The sequence below is a fragment of the Protopterus annectens genome, chromosome 7.part0 (assembly GCF_019279795.1).
Source record: "Protopterus annectens isolate FY-2018-M chromosome 7.part0, PAN1.0, whole genome shotgun sequence".
In the NCBI taxonomy this organism is placed as follows: Eukaryota; Metazoa; Chordata; order Ceratodontiformes; family Protopteridae; genus Protopterus; species Protopterus annectens.
The window spans coordinates 1,063,820,886-1,063,842,508 of NC_056739.1; the positions used below are offsets into that span (position 1 = coordinate 1,063,820,886).

The 21,623-nt window shown below is 39.1% G+C and overlaps 1 protein-coding gene across 3 annotated transcripts in view; it reads left to right on the forward strand.

Annotated features, from left to right (window-relative positions):
• The window catches only part of FBN1 (fibrillin 1), a 4,097,759-nt gene that overhangs the window by 1,502,848 nt on the left and 2,573,288 nt on the right, over window positions 1-21,623 (forward strand). For all 3 annotated transcript variants that reach the window (XM_044077620.1, XM_044077621.1, XM_044077622.1), the window contains exon 16: window positions 8,645-8,767. In XM_044077620.1, the coding sequence (XP_043933555.1) occupies window positions 8,645-8,767 (123 nt within the window). The remainder of the gene's footprint in view (window positions 1-8,644; window positions 8,768-21,623) is intronic.

Sequence of the window (21,623 nt, forward strand, 5' to 3'; positions counted from 1 at the left end):
TTAGCTTCTTTGCTGTTGTATTAAACTTAAGGACCACTTTTGCACGGGTTGGTGCTTGTCTTAGAAAGTCTCCAGAGAGTTAGGCAATCACCCTCTGCTATTCTGATCATACCAAACCATCCAAGAGAACTACAAACACTAAATTTAAATTTTACTACTGCATTTTTTGCACTTAACAATATTTCACACCAACTGCTGCTTTTACTTATTTAAGAAAATATGTGTTTTGCATTTTTATTCTGTTGCTATGTTTAATTTATGAAAAAAAAACTTCTGCTTTTTACTCTGTTGCCCATTTAATTAAAAACAGTATTCTGCTTTTATTCTGTTGTGCACTTTTGTTGTCCATAGTATAGTTTGGATTCAGAAAAGCTGAATCCAATCCTGTTTGAAGATTGAGCACTAAAAAATCAGGACACCTTCTTGTGGAGAAACCCCCTTGTACCCTCTTGGCAGGAGCATACAGTAGGACTATCTAATTGAAAGTTACTAGTTCAGGGCTCACATTAAGCTGTTTCATTGGTGGAGGGCTCAGTTTGAGCCTTTTCATTGCTTTCTTTGTATTAGCTGCTTTGCTGTTGTATTATACTTAAGGACCACATTTGTGCAGGTTGGTGCTCGTCTTAGAAAGGCTCCAAAGAGTTAGGCAGTCAGCCTCTGCTCCTCTGATCATACCAGACCATCTGAGAGAACTGCGAACACTAAGTTTCAATTTTACTACTGCATTTTTTGCACCTGACTGTATTTCATACCACCTGTTGCTTTTATTTAAGAAAAGATCTGTTCTGCTGATTTTATTTTGTTACTATATTAAATTTAGGGAAAAAAAACATGCTTTTTACTCTGTTGCCTATTTAATTTAAAAAAAAAGTATTCTGCTTTTATTGTGTTGTGCACTTTTGTTGGCCGTAGTATAGACTGTTTTCAGACCTGCTGAATCCAGATCTGTTTGAGGTTTGAGCACTAAAAATCAGGACATCTTCTTTTGGAGACCCCCTTCAATACCCTCATGGCAGGAGCGTACAGTAGGACTGTCTAATTGAAAGTTACTGGTTTAGGGCTGAGTTTGAGTTATTTCATTGGTGTAGTGCTCAATTTGAGCTTTTTCATTGCTTTCTTTGTATTAGCTGCTTTAAGTTTGTTTGAGCATAGCACACCATCATGCATTGCATCGCAAAGCAAGTATCTCTTGACGGTTATAGATGCAAAAGAGCCAGTAGACTATTTTCCATTAAAAGCAGCTGCTATTTAGCAGAGCAGTTCTTAAAAAGCTCTCAGCTGTTCAGTGAACCACCCAGCAGCGATTTTACCTGTTACCTATCAACATCAAACCTATAGATCCCCTTTTTTATAGACCTCCTACTGTACACCCTATAAGTTAGTCCCCCTAAAATAGCCCCCTACCACATACCCCCATCTTTTTCTCCTTATCTGTGGAGATACCTAGTTCAAACCTTGCATTATGGACTGTCAGTTTCCCTCTGTTTTCCTGCAAGCTTGGTTGACATAGGGTTATTTGAGGCACTGCAGCAACTGCCTCGTATACACTGACAACCCTTTACTCTTAAATCAGTCAAGTACAATTTGCGTCTACACTAAGAATCTGGAATAACTGCTGTCTCGTGCAGAACAGCAACATTAAACAGGTTGTCCTATCACACACCACAACTCCTACTCATAATATAAACCCAACACATAAAGTGTCATATGTGGAGGTACTCTCCAGAAACCTACCTAAATTTCAGAGACTTCCAAAACACAAACATGCTACACCTATCACCACACCCAAGCACCCAATACACATAAAAACACTAGCACCAGTGTTAATCAAATAAGCCCTTAAGGCAATGCACATCTATTCCAGATGATGTAGTTATAGGTGACTCTATAGTGAGACATAGAGATGCCCCACTGACTGGGTTAAACAAGGAGAAGGTTAAAGTTGGCTGTCAGTCTGGTGCAAGGATTCGTCAGATCACACATGAAACCATGTCGGAACAACAAGTACTGTTATGACTCCATCATAGTTCATGTTGGTGTGAATGACTTGAGATGTACCTCTCTGGATTATATGAAGAGAGACGTGATTGAGCTCTCTGAATATGTGTCCCAGGCAGGTATGTCCCTAGATTTGAACAGTATTTTACCCTCACCTAGGATGATACCACAATATAAACAAAAAATGATTGACTTCAATAATTGGTTAAGTTTCTGGTGTCATTCTAAATGGATTCTATTCCTGTCAGCCTGGAATGAAATGGTGGATAGACCACGCTGCTCTGCCAGAGATGGACTTCACCTGGCACCTCTAGGCTTTTGGTTGCTGGTTAAGACACTTGCCTCCCCCTTAATGGTTTTTTTAGGCAAGGTCACAAATACAAAATTTTCTACGTAAAAGTAGCAAACACAAAGAAATTAAGGGACTTGCTGCTAAATGCCAGGAATTTAAATCAGAAACTTCACTCTCTGGAAGCACTTCTCTCCCTGAAAGATGTTGACATATATGCAGTCACAGAAACCTGGTTCAAGGCCACAGTAAATACTCCAGCCTTGCAAGGCTACAATGCCTTCCACAATTTCAGACTGCAAATTGAAGGTGTGAGAACCAAAGGAGGTGGAGTTTCAATCTTCATTAAAGATAATTATGCCTCTAGACTGGTTAGACAAGATAACTCTATGGAGTTACTCCACGTCCAAATTACTGTGGATAAGACTCCCCTTTATGTCATTGCCAGTTACAGGTCCCCTTCCATGAACCAAGAAGCCCATACAGCTTATTTAGATGTACTTAGAGAACTAAAGTACAACCTAACACCCTAGTCATGGGTGATTTCAACTATCCATCTGTTAATTGGGAGACTTATACAAGCCCAAACCCACTCGCACAAAAGTTCATGGATTTTGTCAACTCAAATACCCTGGAATGAATAGTGCAACACCCCACAAGGGGCTCTAATATTCTAGACCTGATCCTCACCAATCAGTCATTTTTGAAGTAGTGAAAGCACCAGACCTCCCCAAAGGATAAGTCAGGCTAAAAAACGTCACCAAAGCTAATTATACCCTCCTAAGGGATGGTATAATCTACTTCCAAGCTCCAGTTCTGACAGATGGCATTGACGGCTATACTAAGGTATACACTGATACCCTGTATAATTATCTACACAAATGTATAGACACAGCCATGCCTGATAGGATTAAAGCAAAATACTCAAGAAAAAACAAACCGTCCTGTGGACGTTTAGCATTAATAGATTATAATAAGCAAAAGAAGCTTTTGTCTAAAAATACAGAAGTGAGAACCCAGAACTGGTAGAGCACCCTCCTCAATCTAAGCAAAAAAATAAGACAACTCGTAAAATCCTCAAAGAACAACTATGAGAAAAATTTAGTAACCATAACCAAGGATAACCATCATACGGCTTTCTTCAACTACGTCCTCAACCTAAAAGGTAGGACTCAGATGTGTGCTGACCTAATTGTGGATGGTATTGCACACACTGACCCTGTGGAAATTGTATACCTTCTAGCAGACAGGTTTGGCAAAAACTTCACCCCCCCCCCATCATCCCCAAGCATACCACAAACCATGTCTCCAACATCACCTCCTTCTTGCGTCTTCAAGGAGCACGTCATCAATGCACCCTCCAAGACTAAAAACAGCCTCCATGGGACCAGATAGCATTTTGTGCATTCTTAAACAAGAGCTAGCTACTCCATTAGGCATCCCATTCAACCACAGCCTGAGTACTGGCTTTGTCCCCAGTGAATGGAAAACAGCGGTGAATGGAAAACAGCGTCTGCTATCCCCCTCCACAAAGGCGGCTCGGCAACAGACCCTGGGTGACTATAGACCCATACATTTAACCAGCCTCATCTGTAAGGCAATGGAATGAATCATCATGGATCTCATAAATAAGGATATAGGTGACCTCCAAACCCTAGATCCATCCCAGTTCGGTTTTGTCAAGGGTACGTCGTGCATGCTAAACCTGATGGACTTCTTCAAGAATGTGATCAGAGCCAAAGCTGTGCACACAACCTATCTTGATTTGGTCAAGACCTTCGACACAATCCCACATTGAGGCATTCTTGACAAATTCACCGAGTTGAATATCAACTCCTGTGTTGTCAGGTGGATTGCAAACTGGCTCACAGATCGACAACACTCAGTCAAAGTGGAAGACTTTACCTCTACGAGCAGACCTGTCACCAGTGGGGTCCCACAAGGGTCAGTGCTGGCCCCTCTCTTGTTTGGTATATAGTTCTCAGAAGTCCAGGCCAAAATTGGGGGGGTGGGCTGTGTTGTGTCTAACCAAGTTTGCAGATGACTGCAAATTAGGCGCTGTCATTGAATCCACTAGCAATGCCAGCATTTTTCAAAAGGGGCTTACACAGACCAGTGATTGGTGCCAAAGCAATGGCTAAAAATGAATCATCATCATTTCCTTGGTAAAAACAATGTCTCTGCTAAATATAAAATAACCAATAATACCCTAAGTACCAATTCTGTAGTGATAGACCTTGGAACAAAAATTTGACCACCCCACCATGTGTCTACTGTGGTAAGGAAGACATTCTGTGTCACTTATCTGATTAGCAAAGGCATTGCCTCAAGAGCAAAAGAGGTTATAACTCTCCTGTACTTATCCCTCATCAGGCCTGTTATTGAATATAATGCTCCCTTTGGTATGTACCATACCAGACACCTGCAGCAACTTGTGAGACCTCAGAGATTTCTTAATAAGAAAATTCATGGTATCCAGCACATCTCACATGGACAGACAGAAATTGTTATCACTGTACGCAGTAGCACATAGACTACTTAGATGCGACTTACATCTGGCTTACAGGGCCATCTCTGACTGAAATCTTATGAAAATGCTGCACATCACTAAGTCAAATGGGACAAGAGTCACCCATTCCAGAGACCTCAGTCTAGCCTGTGACATAAATAGGACCTGCTGAAGAGACAGATACCTTTCTCAGAAGTTGCCACTCCTCTGGAATAGGCTTCCAATCCATGTCAAGCAGAGCACCTCCATGACCCTGTTTAAACACAACCTGGACGTCTGGATGGGAAACCATAAATTTCTGCGGGGGATTGCCTTTGCTGCTCTCCTGGACATGGGCAGTCCTTGTTAGAAAAATCTTGGGCATAGCCGATATCTCTCATCTAGTATTATATTGGGATTTAACAGCTAGGCTTTTAAAGACCTGTGGGTCAGTTGCCTAGTAACATCCTATGAACCTGTAAACCTATAGCTCATGTCCTAATCCTTCTAACAGACTTATTTAAAGAAGGAGCTAGTTATTCTTCAGTGAGTGTTCATCTAGGCACCTTATACTCTTATCAACAACGTTTTGCTTCTTTATCCTTAGTTTCTCACACAAACTTTGTAAAGCTTTTTGAAAGGAGTTTTTTTATTTAGACAACCTTTAGCTCACCGTTCTCTGCCATGTGATTTAAGTTTTGTTGTGGGAAAGCAAGACAAGTCTCTGAACTCCAGGCACTCTCTTTGAAACCACTGTATTTCATTTTTCACAAAGATAGAGTTTATGTACTAATCCTGCCTTTCCACCAAAAGTTGCTGCTAAAAAATATCAATCAAGCGATCAATTTACCAGTTTTCTTTCCCAAATTTGACAATAAAGGAGGCTGTACCTTTCATCTCTTAGATGTACATAGGCGACTTCACTTTTACCTTCACAGGACTAAAGAATTTAGGAAAACCGACCAATTGTTTGTCTTCTTTTCTAGCAATAAGATGTGAAAACCAGTCTCCAAAACTACATTAGCCAAATGGATAAAAGATTGCATTCCCTATGTTTATTTCTTGAGAGGCCTAACCTTGCCAAGGCAACCAAAAGCACACTCAAGTAGGTCAATTGCCACATCAGCTGCCTTTTGGGCTAGAGCCTCTATTGATAACATTTGTGCAGCTGCCACATAGTCTAATGCTCATATACTTATTGCTCGTTACAAATTGGGTATCATCTGCAGAAACAGAGCTGCATTCAGTTCTGGGGTTCTCTGGAACATCCCTCCATGAGGGCCAACCAGTGTTACCATAGCTGGGGACTCTGTCACATTTGTTGTGGAACAAATCAAAATGACAACATCAGATGTGAAAGTTATCTACTCACCATAACTGTTCATCTGTGTTGTCCATTTTCATTCTCCCTCAGTTTCCCCCACCTTCCCCCATCCATGTCTTTGGGAGAGACCTAACAGAATTGTTTTTAGGAACCATAGTTCCTTTTTGAGCTCCTGATCTTTCAGCTGTCACTTTTCTGTCATGGCAATATTGAGATACTTTCTTGTGATATAGCAGCAAACTCGACCTGAGGTAGCACAGTGATCAGAGGCATTATGGATAAGGGAGGATATTGAGAGTAAGGTCCTAGAAGTAGAGAAAGTGGCCGAGTTGGATCTGAGGATTGGATCTGAACCCATTCATTAAGGAAGAATGAAAATGGACAACACAGATGCATAGTTATGGTGAGTACATAACTTTTATTTATTCGCCATTAATAGATTCCTACCATTTAGACCAAAAGCACACTCTGTCAGAGCTCTGTTTGTGTCGCTGTCCTTTCTCTGCACATGCCAGATGAATAAATGTATGCTGCATTGTGGTCTACCTTACAAACCTGTGCCAAGCATTACAGTTTAGGTAGCAACTCCAGTGCTCATGCCTCTTTTGGAACCTCAGTATTCAAAGACTTGCTGTTTTAGGCTGACCAGGGTCTTCTGGGGATTCTATCCATCAATTCCAGTGTGTGGAGAGGACCAGTCTAAATAAGTTATGTGCTTGCCAGAAAATAAGATTACGTCGCATCTGTCTGGATAATGGAACAACCCACCCAACCGTCCCATTGTAAATTGTCATCTCCGGAGTGACCTGTATGGACACTGGTGGCTTGGCTTTAGGTTTCATAGGTCCCTGGGATCTGTAATTTATTTAGCTTTTTCTATAATTATTAAGAAGCATTATGTTTGTAAGTCATTTTTACTCGAACTAGAGTTTCACAGGGGGCAGTGGCTTATGGGATAGGGGAGGTACTTGAGCTAGCAAATAGCATTTTTACTGAAAGAAAATACACCAAGATAACAATTCCATTAATTCCACTGTCCAGGCAGATAACAGCTAAATATAACATTCTGGTAAGTACATAAGTTACATTTTTGTCTTTGTTTATTTTATACACTCTAACGTGTTGAAATTGTCTTAAAATGTTCCACAAATGTGAAACAGAAAATAATATTATTTGTGAGTAAAGCTAACATTTTTGATTACTGTACCAATTAAATCCTTGAATTTGTGAGCCCCTTATTTTCTTTGCCAATGGCTCTAAATATAAAGCAAATACCAAAGGGAAAAGAGGTCACATCTGCCTCGTTCCTCTACTCGAACACAGCTTGTCAGAGATGAACCCCTAAAACGTCAGGTCTAAGGTCTAAAGTGTGCCTCCCACTGGCAGTATGTCATCTTGAAAGAACATTTTAAAGCTAATCTGTCAAGATAATATAAATATAAATTGATGTTTCCTCTTACATACATAATTTATTTAAATTAGCCTGAAAGACTTCCTCTTAAGAAACCAAATTTTCACTTTCTGCATTTGGAAATGTATCTCCCATTTATTATTTCATTTACTAATGATGTGACTTTAGCAGAGCACATTTTTTCCTAATTGAAGTATACTGATACACAAGTCTATGAGATATGAAGGTATTCAGAAAAGAGTAGTGCTGTGCAAAGTACTACCCGTTTTTTTATACTTTTTTATGTTCATGGACTGTGGCTAGATATTCATCTAAGTCATCTAACCTAAATGTTATTGTACTGAGCTATGCATATTTAGCCACATTCGCCCCATTCTGAGTAGTGCTTCACACAGTGCTTCTCATTTATGGAAACCTCCTATGATTTATGACGGATATTTTTTCTTATATTGAAAAAGTACTCTTGCACCAGTTTAGACAGTTCATTGCTGCTCAAAGAGTAAAGTCAGATTTAAGATCCATGAGAATGTGAGAATGTCAGAAAATTGTTAATTGTCTCTGAGAAGCATTATGCTTTTTTATGTTACCTTGACGATGACATGCTGCTTTTTACTGTTGTCTTAAAGTACAATAGACTGGATATGTTTTGCACAGTTGATGCATTGCCCATTGTAAGCACTATTTAAAACTTGCATTTTAGCTAACAACACAATAAAAGTGCAATATGAACCATAAGCTCATTTCATGAACAATACTATAGCATAAATAAAAAATAAATACATTCATAAACAAGTAAGCAATTTATTCTTCTTGTCTTCTTGGTTTTGTATTAAAAAGATTGCACTTTTCATGACAAAAATCTCTTACAATTCTTAAGTCTAGGCAGATGACAAAAGGATGCCTGGATTGAACTGTCCTCACAAAGTGTCTTCAAAATGAAGGCTTGATTCCATTAGCGAAAAAAGTAAAATTGTCCCTTGAAGGTAGCACAACATAAGTGATATGCGCTCAGTCATGAATTCTTTAGTTATGCTTAATAAAAATAGCTATGTAAATTGTGACCTTCTCTCAGATAATAGTCTGTTTCTCATTAGAGTTTCATGTTCTCATACATATTATTTTCTTTTGTAACAGATATTGATGAGTGTGAGATACCAGGCATTTGTATGAATGGACGTTGTATTAATACTGAAGGTTCTTTTCACTGTGAATGCCAACCAGGGTTAGCTGTTGGACGTGATGGACGGGTCTGTACTGGTAAGTGATTTGCAGTAAGTATAAACTTTAAAGGATAATCTGTGTTGTATTATTCAGTGAATAATGCAACAACTGTCCCCAGTACTATTGTGTCATCACCAGTGACTCTTTTTAACTGGCTTTACTTATTTAGTTTGAGTTCTGGCATAATCATAATTTTCAAACATTAAGAAATTGTTACTAAATGTAAGGTCAAGAATTACTTAGATTGTTTCAGTTTTATGATTTGAAAATTTTCCTATGTAATACGGAAAGCTGCAGAAGATGTCTGTACTACCATCCTGAGGAATTGCTAAAGGTGATACTGTACATATGTACCCCACTGACCGGTACATGCAGATGTGAGCGTAACTTCTATTTTCCTCAATTTAGTGTGATTTCAGAGTTGGCATATTTAATTTGCAGGGGGGGGGTGAGGGGTGCAGTGTCGTGGGCATGTGGTGGGCAGAATTAAGACAGCTTTGCCTTGTTAAATACAAGTCCTTGATATCTAAGGTAACCAGTAATAAACATTTGCATCATTAATCATGTCTTGCTTTATTCAAGAAATACAAGGAGACCCGAGTGTATGAATCTTAGTATATTTATATAACTGATTAATTAAGCTATAATCACACAAAACAGCGGATCACTGTTATTCTGTAGGTCCAAGAAATAAGATGCCACACATCCAGTATAAGTTACTTATAGAACTTTAATGTTAAACGTTTTCATTCAATCATAAAAAAATACGGACTTCATCAGAACAAAGTAAATTACAACACAGCTCCTATTGAAATGAATTCAAATGGTCATGTGATCCAATTAAAATTAAATCTGATGTTGGCCTCTTCCTTCTTCCTTAATTGTGGGTCCGGGTCTGATCCTCGGATCTGACTTGGCTCCATTTACCAGACTTTGAATCCAACTGTTGAGCTCCTCCCTATACCCATAATGCCCTACTCCATCCCGATTGCCTCAGATCTTTTTCTCTGCCTTTGCGAACAGATGTCAGTTCCACTCTTGAGTAATTTCAGTAGCTTTTCTGTGAGTAAAATTCTTGCTTATGTCCTTCTTCCTCCCTCTAGTTGTCACTGGTCGTTAGGAACATTTTGTTGTACTGTTTTCACAGTAGACCTTTTTTTTTCCATTACCATTGTTGGTATTCCTTTTCTTTCATTACCTCTTTACCTTAGGGTATTTTGTGCTTCTTCTATAGTTGGTAGTCTTTTCCTGCTTTCCCCCTTTTTTCTATAAATATATATGTGTATGTATTTTTTATATATATAAAATCTTTACTATTATTTTTTTCTCCCCTTACTGTGTTTGTTTTCCATTTTTATCATTATGTTGGACAAACCTATGCAGTTTAAAAAATACACTTCTTGTGGGCATAAGATCCCAAATTCTGATGCCCACAAGGAGTGTGCTTATTTCCTAGAGCCCTGGCAGACAGAAGAAACAAACTTATTTTAAGAGGTCTTCTTCCTTCTTCTTCCACTCCAGGGTCTCAAATCTCCTCCAAAATAAGCAATTCTCTTCCTCTAGAGCATGGTAGGTGTTTCCCTCAAAGTCCCCTAGGTCCTTGTCAGAGCCACCAACCAAGACCAGGAGACTCTCTGACACAGCTGCCCTGGATCTGAAGACATATCAACAATCAGAGCTGAAGTCTTTGGATCCTAAGGCATTGGCTCTGAGTGTGATTACAATTAGTCCACCAGCTCGCCCTCGGATCCTAGGTCATCGGATCTGAAGCCGGGTAGTTCCTTCAGGAGTACTACATCCGAAAATGTTTTAAAACTAATTTTGCCCACTTTGCCCGCTGAGCTTCTCCAAACTCTTAAGAAGCATTCCAGGCCCCCATCCAACACTTCTTCTAGGTCCTCCAGAAGCTTGTTGGAAGCAGATGTAGATCGAAAGATGCAAAAGTTTCTCAGAGCTCTGATCTAGATAAGGTCTTAAAATCTCTGTCCCCTATTGGGTCTGCGAGTATACCTGTCACATGTAAGACTTATTTATCCTTCTCCAATCCATCCTGTAGTTTCTGAACTCCCGGATCCTAGATCCCTGCGAGGATTGGAGCTGATCTGAGGAAAGTTTCCTCCTCCACTCTGACTCTTTCCCTGACTGTTTCTGCTGCCATACCCTTGGATAAGAACGGGTCTTGAAGCCAAAATGCTGGTGTCAGATTGTAGGGTGTAAGTTCATCTCCAGTTTTGTCAGAATCATCCCTTCCCCTCGGAGCTTTGGACGTAGGCAGTTTGGATCCAGTTCTCCCTTGAAGCTCAGATCCAGAGTTGGCCTAGATCTGCGTTATTTGGAAACTTTGGCTCTGAGGGAACAGATTGGGGCTTCTTCCAGTCCCTCGGCCTTCGAGGTAGGGGAAGGGGCTTTTCCTCTCCAGAGAGAACCATCTTCTCATGTTTCGTATTGTACCCATTTTCTTTCATCAGTTCTGAGGTGTGAGTCAGTCAGACCTATTCCACAGGGACAGCCAGTAACAGCAGAGGAACTCCCCCTCTTTTCCGACAACTCTCCAGAACATTCCACAGAAGAGATGCCTTGGAAGAGAATGTGTAAGAGGAGATATATAGACTTTGCCATGGAGTGTCTCATGGAAAACACTGATTTTGATGAAGAAGAGGGATCCCCCAGATCACCACTGGATGACATTTCCTTTGGAGATATTCCAGAGATCCTGATGCAGAAAGGTGGTTGATCATCCCAAACCCCCTCCTCCAAAGAATTGGTGTTCTTGGAGGCTTTTTGATTCTGGCCTTTCTATGTCCTTATCGATCTGGTTTCCTACTGGGCATTGAATGAGCCGGATACTGTAGAGCCCAACCCCAAGTGCCTGGACAAGGTTTTGGCACCACCTGCAGACAAACTCCACTGGAGCAAAGGAGTCCCAGTTGGTGCTATGGTGGTGGCGGCAGCCACTTAGAAATAGCTAGCAGAGCAGATTTCTGCTGTCCATCCACCTAACAAAGAGTCTAGAGTGTTGGACAGATTTTGAAAGCAAGTCTTGGCCTCAGCTACTTTCGTCTGAGGTTGCTTAATTACTTGGCACAATTTACTAGGCTTCAGAGAGATTTGACTAAAGAGTTATCAAATACTTCTCAGAGTTCATGTCTGCTGAGGATTTCAAAAGGACTTCCTCTCAACTGGCCACTCTTTTATCTGTTTTCAATGATTCAATGAGGTTAATCTCTCCTACAGCTGAAGGGACCTCATGAGCAGTCGGTTCAGGCATTGCCATAAGGAGACATGCCTGGATGTGGCTATGAAACTTTACAGAGCCCTTTAAGATGTCCTTTTTTAATGCCCCATTTGATGGGACTTCCTTGTTTGGGCCATCAGTAAAAGATACACTTACCTACATCGAAGAAGAAGGAAAGCCTCTGTCTGCCGTGGGGATCAAGTTTTCTATGCCTCAATGGACCTTCTCTAGGAACTGGAGAGCTGGTAAGAAAATGTGGTTCTGTAAATCCCAGGGACCTTTCCAGGATTTCCTCCAGAGGTAGAGGGGGAAATTGTAAATGGTAGACATCGCCCTAGAGTCAGAGAAGACCCACAGAACCAGTGCTTTAGAAATTCTTTTTCAGACAGGCCTTGTCAGTGCTCATGAAGTGCTGCCCGACTGTCCAACTCTGGATGCAGTCGGGGGTCGGCTCTCTTTCTAACTAGATGCCTGGTCAAACATCACAAGAGATTTATGGGTAATAAGAATAATATCCAGAGGTTTTTACATAACATTTTCCCTTCTTCCTCATTGTCAGAGGAGGAAACCTCCTGACATTCTAGCAAGTGAGAGGAAGGACGCAGCACAAGAAATACAAAAGCTGCTAGAAAAAAAGAGTCATCCAGAAGGTCGCACCAACCAGACAGGATTCAGAAATTATTCACACTTCTTTTTAGTGCCAAGGAAAATAAGGGACCTCAGGCCCATTTTGGATCTAAGCAGATTGAACCAGTATGTAAAGAAAGTGAAGTTCTGAATGGCCACAGTTCAGTCCATCCTGCCTTTTCTGCACAGGGTCGATTTGATGTGCTCTGTAGATCTTCAGGACGCATACTATCAAATCAGAATAGACAGATGATCCAGAAGACATCTTTGCTTTCAGTTGGGAGCCAGTCATTACCAATTCAGAGCTTTGCCCTTTGGACTCATTAAAGCCCCCAGGATGTTTACCAAATGCATAGCAGTAGTTGCAGCTAACTTGAAACTGAAGGGGTTCCAGGTGTTTCCATATCTAGATGACTGGCTCCTCACTGCCCCCTCCAAGCATCAACTACAACATACCAGGGACTACTTGCTCCAGATTTGCAACACTTTGGACATTACGATAAATCTTGCTAGATCAAAACTTTTACCAGTTCAGAGCCTGGATTTTATCGGGGCAGTTTTGGACACAACACAGATAGCATCTTTACCTCTCCATCGTGTTACTTCTGTCAGAAACTAGGTTCAGTTCGCCCTTTCTCATCCATCTCCTCCAGCAAGATTAGTGCTTCAAGCACTTGGGTTGATGTCAGCTACCACAATGCTACTTCCTCTTGCATGCTTCTTTATGCAGGTTCTCCAATGGACTGTAGCTGTGCACAGGTCCATTCTATAACAACCTGTGTCTTTTCAAGTAAAACTCACCCCGGTTTACAAGCAACACATTCGCTGGTGGATACAATCCAATGATCTTTTTTTGGGCAGACCCTTTGATCTACCTAACCCAGTAGCCACAGTGACCACAGACTCTTCTCAACTGGAATGGGGTTGTCCATTTCTTGAGAAGAACTGTCCAAGACATGTGTTCCCCTCAAAAAAACAACTTGCATATCAATGTCCTAGAGATGAGAGCACTCTTTTTATCATTGCAGGCATTTCAAGATGCTCTTCCTTTGTGACTATTCCAGTTCAGACTGACAGTATGTCTGTAGCCTGGTACATCAACAAGCAAGGAGGAACTCAGGCTTTTCCCCTTTGCAAAGAGGTCATGAGATTTTGAGAATGGGCAATCTCATCAGACTGCCTTCTAATTGTGATGCACATCCTGGAGAAAACCAACATGCTTGCAGACAAACAAAGTAAATCCAATCTGATGCCTCACGAGTGGTCTGTCACTCAGTCAGTAGTGAATATGATCTTCAGGCATTGGAGCCAACCTTGCTGCGACCTATTTGCCACCCCTGTCAACAAGAAGTGCAGCAAGTACTTAACTCTGATCCCCCCTCAGGGTGAGTCACCGAGAGTCACTGAGAGATGCTATTCTTCACACTTGGCCCTTGGGTCTCCTTTGTGCTTATCCTCCTGTCTCCCTGATTCCAAAATTTTTGTAGAAAGTAAGAAGGCTGAATAGCTCAGTAATCCTCATTGCCCCCTTCTAGCCTCAGCAAGTATGGTTCCCCTTTCTATGCTCTCATCTTTATTATCCTCCATGGATACTGGAGTCTACTTAGGATCTCCTTTCTCACCTCTCAGGGATTCAGCACCCAACATTCAGGCCCTTAAGCTGACTGCATGGTTTACAGTAATAAATAGTCCAGGCTCTCTTCCTAAGTTGGTGACATTATTTTGGCATCTCAAAAAGATTCTACCAACAAAGTTTAAGTAAATGAAATTAGTTCTGTATTTGGGCTTTAGATAAGGAGATGATACTTTTTCTGAACCAGTTTTTACTATTCTTCATTTTTTGACAACTCTTTTCAAAAATGGGACTAGTTTCTTTACAATTAAACTTAATTTGGCAGCAATTTTAAATTTCCATACAGGGAATGAATCCTTATCCTTGGCTTCCTCTAGATTGTAAAAGCATTTTTCTTCTAAGACCTCCGATAAAGGATCCCTCTTGGCCTTGGGATCTTACTGCGGTACTTGAAAGTTTAACGCAAAAACCCTTTGAGCTATCAAATAAATCTGATGTAAAATGTCTGTCTTGGAAGACGTTTTCTTGATAGCTATAACTTTGGCAAAAAGAATATCTGAACTCCTGGCTCTTTCAGCAAAAACTTTTACATTATTTTTCATAAAGACAGGGTTTCTCTGTGGACTAACCCTTCTTTTTTACCTAAAGTGGCATCCAAAAATAATATCAACTGATCCATTCACTTGCCAGTTTTCTTTTCAATTTTTTACAGTAAAGGAGAGTACATGCTACACCACTTTGATGTGCACAGACAACTACATTTTTACCTTCACAGGACAAAACAGTTTAGAGAGTCAAACCAGCTTTTCGTATCTTTCTCTCCGAATCACCTAGGCTAACCAGTTTCTAAAGTTACCCTTAGCTAAATGGACTACATACTGTATCTCATGGATTTACTCTCAGAAAGGTATGACATTGCCAAAACCTCCCTGAGCTCATTCAAATAGATCAATGGCTACTTCAACTGCTTTTTGGTCAAGAATGTCTTTTGATGGCATTTGTGCAGCAGCTACATGGTCCAAGAATCATGCCTTTGTTTCACATTACAAATTGGACATCATATCTCGAAAAAGAGTCTCCTTTGATTTTGCTGTACTCAAGAATATCTTTCCATGAAGGCCACTCATGGTCAGTGTAGCTGGGGACTTTGTCCTATAAGCGAGGAAGAATGAAAAGGACATCATATTTATAAGTTATGTACTCCACATAACTAGGCATTTGTGTTGTCCATTTTCATTCTTCCTCAACTCCCCTCCCATCTATCCCCCATCCATTTTTCTTCTGGAAGGATCTATTGGACTGTGTTTGGAACATCCAGTTCCAGGTCTGTGCCCTGTTTTGTCTGTCTGGCTATATCTGTTTCTCTTCTGCTATTGGGAAGTAGAGCAACAAACTTGATCTGAGAAAATAGGGATGGAGTAGGGCATTATGGGTAGATGGAGGAGCTTTAGAGTTGGATCCATAGTGTGGTAAATGTAGCCGAGTCGAATCCGAGGATCAGATCTAGACCCATAAGTGAGGTAGAATGAAAATGGACAACACAGATGTCTAGTTATGGTTAATACATAACTTATAAATAATTTTTTCTTAAAGTAACAATCAAGTCAGTCTGTTCACCCAAAATAAATATTTTTAAATATATATATAAAAACATGAACAAGCAAAATCTGCTCCAAGTAGTCCACAGCAGATGTAAAACACAAGTTTTAATGACAGAGTAAAATGGGTCCTTTATACATCCTAACAGTAACAGGGAGGTTTTACATCTGCCCTCAGCTGATTGCAATTCCAGGGATCTAGTCTACCTTGCATTATGTAATGGTTGTTCGTTCGATGTAGGCAAAATGAATAGGCGCCTTCGAGAGCGCATTTGTGACCATTTATATTGTGCACATAGGGGTATGAGCTATAGTGCAATGGCAAAACATATGATAAATACAAATATGGAACATTCTTTCAGGTTTGTAATATTAGAATTAATTTATGACAACATCAGTAAGGGAGACCTTGTGAACAGAACTTATCAGGCAGAACTTACTACAAGCACACCACTACCCTGGGTTGAATGGCAGCATATCTATACAACCTACTTTAAGAGCAAGACCTTTGAAAAAGAAGTAAGCTGTATGTATAATTCCTTGCTATCTAATTTTATTTAGCATCCACACATTTTTTTAATTTATATATATGCTTTTTGAGGTACTTATACTTACATCTATTTTGACTTTGCACACAACATATGGTTTTATGTGATATAGAGTGTTTGTAGCTTTAAACATGTATTTGTGTAGTTACTATGGTAGCTAATAACACTAGATGCACTTTGTTCTGATTTGTTGATTGTGACTGCTTTTGCAGTTTTAAGATTGTAATTTTGAAATGCATTTTAGATCTGATGAAGCTTACCACGAAAGCGCATATCTGTATTTTATTCTGTCATTAAAACTTGTGTTTTACATCTGCTGTGGACTACTTGGAGGAGATTTTGCTTGTTCATTTTCACTTGTTGCAGTCCTGTGGTTAACTTTCTTCGGGCATCACCCTCCTGTTTTGCTGATATATAAAAACATAAAAAATTAGCAGATATACTATTTCCCGTTGTTAAGACTAGAAAAATACAAAAGTGTTATTATTTGAAAACTGGGATCAGTAGTTTTACAACAACAACAAATAAATCTATGGTTCCCCAAAGATTGTGGATGTTCCTTGGTTTTGGAACGTAATTCAGATTTTAATGGTATTAACAATATTGTAAAAGCTAATTGGAGCATCCTGAAGTGTGATGACAAGGTCTTTTCCACAGTGGTGTTAGAACCAACATTTGTTTACAAGAGAGGAAGGGATTTTAAAAAAGGAATTTGAGGGTGGGCACCACAGGTCTGTTAAGGCTACTGGTGGTTCAAGAAATTGTGTTTTTTGTCATCAGTGTTCTTATATTCTTGTTAGGAAACTGTATCCAGACAGAATTAACAGTGTGTTTTTGATTTTTTTTATTTATCATATGGTAATTGTGGGTTACGGGGGTTAGTATATTTAGCATTATGTCAGAGCTGCTCTGCTTTTTACGTTGGCAAAGCTGATCAAACTTATGAAGAAGGATTTATGAACATATGTGTGATATATGTAGAGAAAATCTTATTTAAACACTCTAGAATTTTTTTTTCATTTACATCATTTAAATTTCTGATTTTAGACATGATTCCAAAAAATCCAAGGGGTGGTTCATGAGAATTGACTGTCAAGAATTAATTTGGCAGCTCAGATCTGGAGCCTCAGCATTTCCTGGTTTAAACAAGCACGTTTTTATTTTTTCAGTTTTAAAAATGTGAGCAGCTAAATTGTAAAATAGTGAGGAAGTATATTTATTGTTTTATGTTTTTATACGTATTTAAAAATGTTTATTCTAGGTGAAAAGTTTTGACTTGTTACTTTGAGAGAAAATTATTTCATTTTAATTGGATTATATGAGCATTTGAATTTATTTAAATAGGAGCTGTGTTGTAATTTACTTTCTTCTGATGTAGTCCAGATGTTTATTAGTCACTTAAATTGGATGCGTGGCATCTGATTTCGTTTAATGGACCAATGGAGTAACAGTAATCTATTCAGTGATCAGCGAAGTGATCTTGGCTCGAGATGATTGTCACTGGAATTGACACCCCAACCCCATGTGCAAAAATGAGAAGAGGGGTTTAGGCTAGATGGATAAATGGAGTAACAGTAATCCATTGTTTTTGTGTGATTATTGTTTTTTCTCTTCGCGGATTGGTGTTCGACTTGTTACTGGTTTGATTGTGACTTTTTTGCTCATCCTGTTTTCTCCATGGCGTCCCAGATGTTATTTTATGGAGTGTTTTGTTGGTAATAAAATGCCTTATACCTTGATTTTGCAGGCTCACTCTGAACTGGAAGTGATTTGTCTGACTGGAGAACTCACCAGGCTAGTCTGTATGTTAGCTCCACAGACAGCTGTTACCCTTGATAGCCTTATGAATATGTTAGCTCAGAAAGAGGTATGGGAAGACAACTGTTCTAATTTGAGTAGCCTCAACATGTGTAGGCTTAGTGATGTGGAGGAACAGACTGGTTGAAGGTGCGGCACAGTAAACCAACTTGGTTTAGTATCTGCTATGGGTGGTGCACACCCTAGAGAAGTACCTGTTGAATTGAATGATCCACCAGTTAATCACCACATAGGTGAGTGGTTATACAGTTGGTTCAGAAAAGAATTAATATTCAGTGTAAATGTGGTGAGTGAACAAGGCTGTATAAAAAAACAGACTCGTTCAAGAAAAAACCTTGGCGATATCGTAAACTGCAGCTGATAATTTATATCTTAGTACATGTATTAATGTTAAATGAGTACCTCAGGGCCTTTGAATGTGGAAACCTCCAACTGATTTAATAACTGGTTCAGATTTTCATAGTGAACTCCTAGACATGTTTGATTGACACAGAGTTGAACTTGTGGAAGCAATTATCTGGGACAACAACTGACCAATGGAAGATTTAATTAAAACTGTAGGGACTACTGACCAAGACTGAAAAGATGACTTATTGTTTGATACATGTAAGGATAGTTATTATGCAGTTTTTGACAAAATGGACCAAGAATGTCTGCTATTAAAAACAGGAAAAAGAGAAAAATTAGATAAAGACACCAAAGAATATGAAGATAATATGGGATATCCAAAGCTTTCATTTAATAAATTTATTGATAAAGCAGTAATTCGGAGTTATAAGAAACTTATTTAATTTTTATTGGATCACATGAACATTTGAATTTATTTAAGTAGGAGCTGTGTTGTAATTTACTTTGTTCTGATAATGTTCATATGTCTTTATGGTTGGATGAAAGTGCTTAAAATTAAAAATTTTATTAGTCACTTATACTGGATGTGTGCCATCTAATTTCTTGGACCTACAGAGTAACAATGATCTGCCATTTTGCATGATTATTCATTTTCTCTTGGTGGATTGGTGTCAGGCTTGCTTCTGGTTTGATTAATTAACTTGTCAACAAGTAAGGTCAAAGTTTCAGCTCTCTAACCTTTGCCTAAAACAGTAGGTCAAAATGGTAGTTCAAAAACATCATGATACATTTTTGGTATGCCAAAACATGTGGCTAACCTTGGGTGCTTGACTTCACAAAGCTTATGTCTCAAAAATTATATTACCATTGTCAGCTGCGGTGCCTTCTCTGCAGAGTCTGCATGTCCTCCCTTTGTTCACGTGGGTTTTTCTCTGGGTCCTCCAGTTTTCTCCTACATCCCATAGACATGCAGTAGGTAGACTGGGCACTCTAAATTTGCTATAGTTTTTGTGTGTGTGTGTGTGTGTGTGTGTGTGTGTGTGTGTGTGTGTGTGGTATAGAAAAACTATCAAGGCAGGGCTAACCACCCGGCAGTGTGAACCTTGGCAGTAGATGATTGACACTCTTGAATTGACTCCCTAACCCCATGTGCAAAAATGGGGAAAATGGGTTGTAGATGGATGGATGGATTGTAAGCCTTCGAGATTTCAAACAAGGTCACTTGTCTGGACTTGTTAGGGTCATCCAACATAACAGAGATTTTACACATGTATGTAGAAGTGACCATAATAATCATTCCACTCCACCGCCCTTGTATACCATCATGAGTCTTAGTTCTTTATTTCTGTGGTGTTCTTTCAAAAAACTTTGAAATCTTTAGGTGACGTATTATAAAAATGAGCATTTAGTGACTTGGATAATAAAACTCTGTATCTATTGTTTTTAAGTTCCTCAAAATTTGTCTTGTGTTTTTTTCATTATGCTTTATACATTATGTGTGTATTTTCTTTCTTTCATTTTAGCAACTGTCAGTCAGTCTAATATGACATAAATTGCTCAATTCCTGTCTTCCCTTAAAACTCACTCCTCCTCCTGAACATTATTCTGCATGAATTGTTCTCACAAATTCCATTTATTTCTATGTAATTTGCTCCTTCCCTTTTATAGAGATCCTACTTCCAGTTCTTTGATCTTTTAACAATATTCAAAACTTTAAATACAGTTGATTTAGCTCTGGATTTCCATTTTTTGGTAATTTTGTTTTTTGGCAGCTAATAGAATTAAGCTGAATAAGGCCTTTCTATGTCTAGGGAGTTGATTTCTTTAGTTACAGTCATTTCCTCCCCTAAAATTTCTGATAGAGTACTCTGTAGAGAATATTTATAATTTGTTAACTCATTGCACTTCTAAAAAACATGTTCCAAGTTACCTCTCTCTTCTCTATCACTCCTCCAACATTTGCTTTCTACCTGAGGAAAAAATTCTTTGAAGTCTGCTTGAGGTATAAAAATACATATGCAAACCCCTCCAAACTAAAATCATAAATGTTCTGTACTTTGTTCCATATGTGGAAGCCATGCATATGCCCTCCCATTGTTCCCTTTTTTTTTTGTAAATTGCTTTTCTAGTGTTTCTTCCCAATCGTTTCTAATCTCATCTGATTGAGTCTTATAGTTATCATGCAATATTTCATATGCCCCACTGATTATCCCTTTTTAACAGTGTGTTCTATTCTAGATTTGAGTAAAAACTCTCCCAGAGGAGGCCTTTCACTTGACTCCCCTGTCTCTTTCTGTTTGCCTCTACTCTATTAGTAAATGGTAGAAAAGGCAGTCTCTGGCCTTTTTTCCAAACTTCTTCTTGGCCTTATCCCATTCTGTTACCGTTCCCTCTCTAGGTATTTGTTCCTAATACTTTGGTTCCTGCACCAGCTTTCTCCAGTAAATTCCATACCCTTTTTCCTATTTTCTACACCCCCTAGTTACAATCATCCCTATCGGTGAAATCTCTGTTTCCATTCCCAAGTTGGCAATTTTATGAATGTAATATTCTGTATGTTTTTGTTATTTTCTTGAAGGATCTGCATTCAAAATCCCACGTTCCCCTTATTTCTTGAACCCACGTGCATTTTTTCATCATCATCCTGTTCCACTTTTAATTATAACCCCTAATTACAGATATTGGTTATCAAAATGCTAACCATTTCACACTCAGTTTTATCAAATGATGCTACCAGTTATTCACAATGAAGACTATTAATCAAGCCCACTTCAAAATTTCATAATCTCTAAATCTTAAGAAACTCTAAACACTGTTAAAAAATAGGTTACCCCATTATAAGGATTTAATCATCAGTTTTTTGATGAAAATTGTTTACGTTTGTGTTAAATCTGTTATAAGTTGTTTGGAAATATTGGTTGCTGAATTTTGTCCATCAAAGGGAGGAGGGTTTAAGTCTATGGAGGACAACAATAACATTTCTTACCTCCTGCCTGGCACTGCTTTCAGCTCCTTGGCTAAATGTTTAACAACAGAAGCTTTTCAGAAAGTTGCACAATTCTTCGGGGATGGACCACAAGATGAATGCAAAAATGTGTCTAAATCCAACGATTCTTGCCATTCCATTCACAAACTATTTCAGCTG